This window comes from Trypanosoma equiperdum, assembly GCF_001457755.1.
Source record: "Trypanosoma equiperdum strain OVI genome assembly, contig: ctg_1218, whole genome shotgun sequence".
NCBI classification, from domain to species: domain Eukaryota; phylum Euglenozoa; class Kinetoplastea; order Trypanosomatida; family Trypanosomatidae; genus Trypanosoma; species Trypanosoma equiperdum.
In genome coordinates this window covers 1353-2879 of record NW_027123192.1, presented here as the reverse complement: position 1 = coordinate 2879, position 1527 = coordinate 1353, and the positions used below count along the sequence as shown (strand labels likewise).

Here is a 1527-nt window from a genome sequence, read left to right as displayed (position 1 = left end):
GTTGCAATTCGGAAGAACCACGTGTAATGAAAGAGCCAGTTGTGCTGACGGTTGTGTTCGGCGTCTTGTAGAAAGGAAAGGAAGTGACTAGAGAGAGTGCTTGCATTTTTTTAGTCTTGTGTTGCGGTTAGGGTTATGCTACAAAAGAGAAATTGGAGTTTCTTTTCGAGAATAGAAAACTCGGAAGCACGTTCTGAAAGCTGGGAAGGCACAACGTTAACGTTAGATGTGAGGTTATCGATTTCTCTTAGATGTGTGACAAACAACTCGAGGAGCCCTTTTGCGTTCACCATTTCTACCAGCCGAAATTGATTTGTATGGACCTTTTCCTTCCCCAAACTGTTCCTTATTCCTCGGTGTCTGAGCACGAGTCCAGTGGAGGTGGACGCTGTATCAACTTTATCGGCCAGTTTGTTCCCTCCGAAACTCTGCAGCGTTCCATTGGTGAACGACAAATCGATATGCTCACTTCTGCTGTCGCCGAACTCCCTGATAACTTCAGAGAGGCCTTTCCCCAAGAAGTTTTCATCACACGTAACGTACGTCCCATTACCACCACAGTAGTCACGTGTCACATTTACAATACATACCGCCGCTAATCCAACTCTGTATATCTCCTCCATTGTGGCTGCATACTTCGTGCCGGTGAAAACAACTTCTTTCACCCTTTCCTCCAAGTAAGAAACATTGATGATAAATTTCTTCTGTGTGTGGCTTTCGATTTCAACCACTCTCTCCATCTCATTCAGTATTTCCCTCATTTCTTTGTTCTTATCTTTCCCTACAAGTCGTTTCATCTTTGCGAATAGCCCTTCCCAGGTTCTGTATCTTTCTTCCAGTGAATACCTCTTTTTATATGCCTCTTCTACGTGCACTCTGGCTCTTGAAAGTATATCCTCCGTCACATTGATCATCCAATTAAGCTTTTTCACGACGCAGTCGATTTGTTTAAGGGTTGAGAGTGATTCGTCTTTGGGCATTTCTTGTGTCACTTCAGCCCTTGAAAGCGCAGCTAAAACGGCTAAAATGGCAATAAGCATTACTTGAGTTACTTTCATCATCCTATGCACTTATTTCCAGAAAGCTAGACAATAAGAAGGCGCATTCCATTTTGGAAAGGCACTACACATACACACTACAAGTAAGAAACTGTCTATTATCAGAATCTTTTTACAAAACACTCACTTTCCACCTATTTCCAAAATAATGCGAAGAAGACAAGCAGAATCTCCTCTAAAAAAAGTTTTTGAAGCCTGAGCTCACCATCGCTGTCATAACTCTCATTATCATACCAGGCAGCATGCTTCATGCTTCCTAACGCTCCCGTAAATTCCATGGTTGGTTCATTTCTTTTAAGAATTTTTATGACCTTTTCCTCAAGATCCAGGAGCGTGCTATCGAGTACAGATCGTTGAGTCGTTATGGTGGTGTTCCTTATAGACATCTTCCCGACCATAGCTCTCAGTGGATTAATGAGATTATCAAGTTCTTTTCTAACGGAGGTGAAGTTGGAAACTAGCGCGCTTT

General features: G+C 42.5%; 1 pseudogene across 1 annotated transcript; it reads right to left on the bottom strand.

Annotated features, from left to right (window-relative positions):
• Positions 1 to 134: 134 nt before the first annotated feature.
• On the bottom strand, positions 135 to 1061 carry TEOVI_000892600:pseudogene (annotated as a pseudogene). The gene has a single exon. A coding segment is annotated over exon 1 (927 nt).
• Between the last annotated feature and the right edge of the window lie 466 nt (positions 1062 to 1527).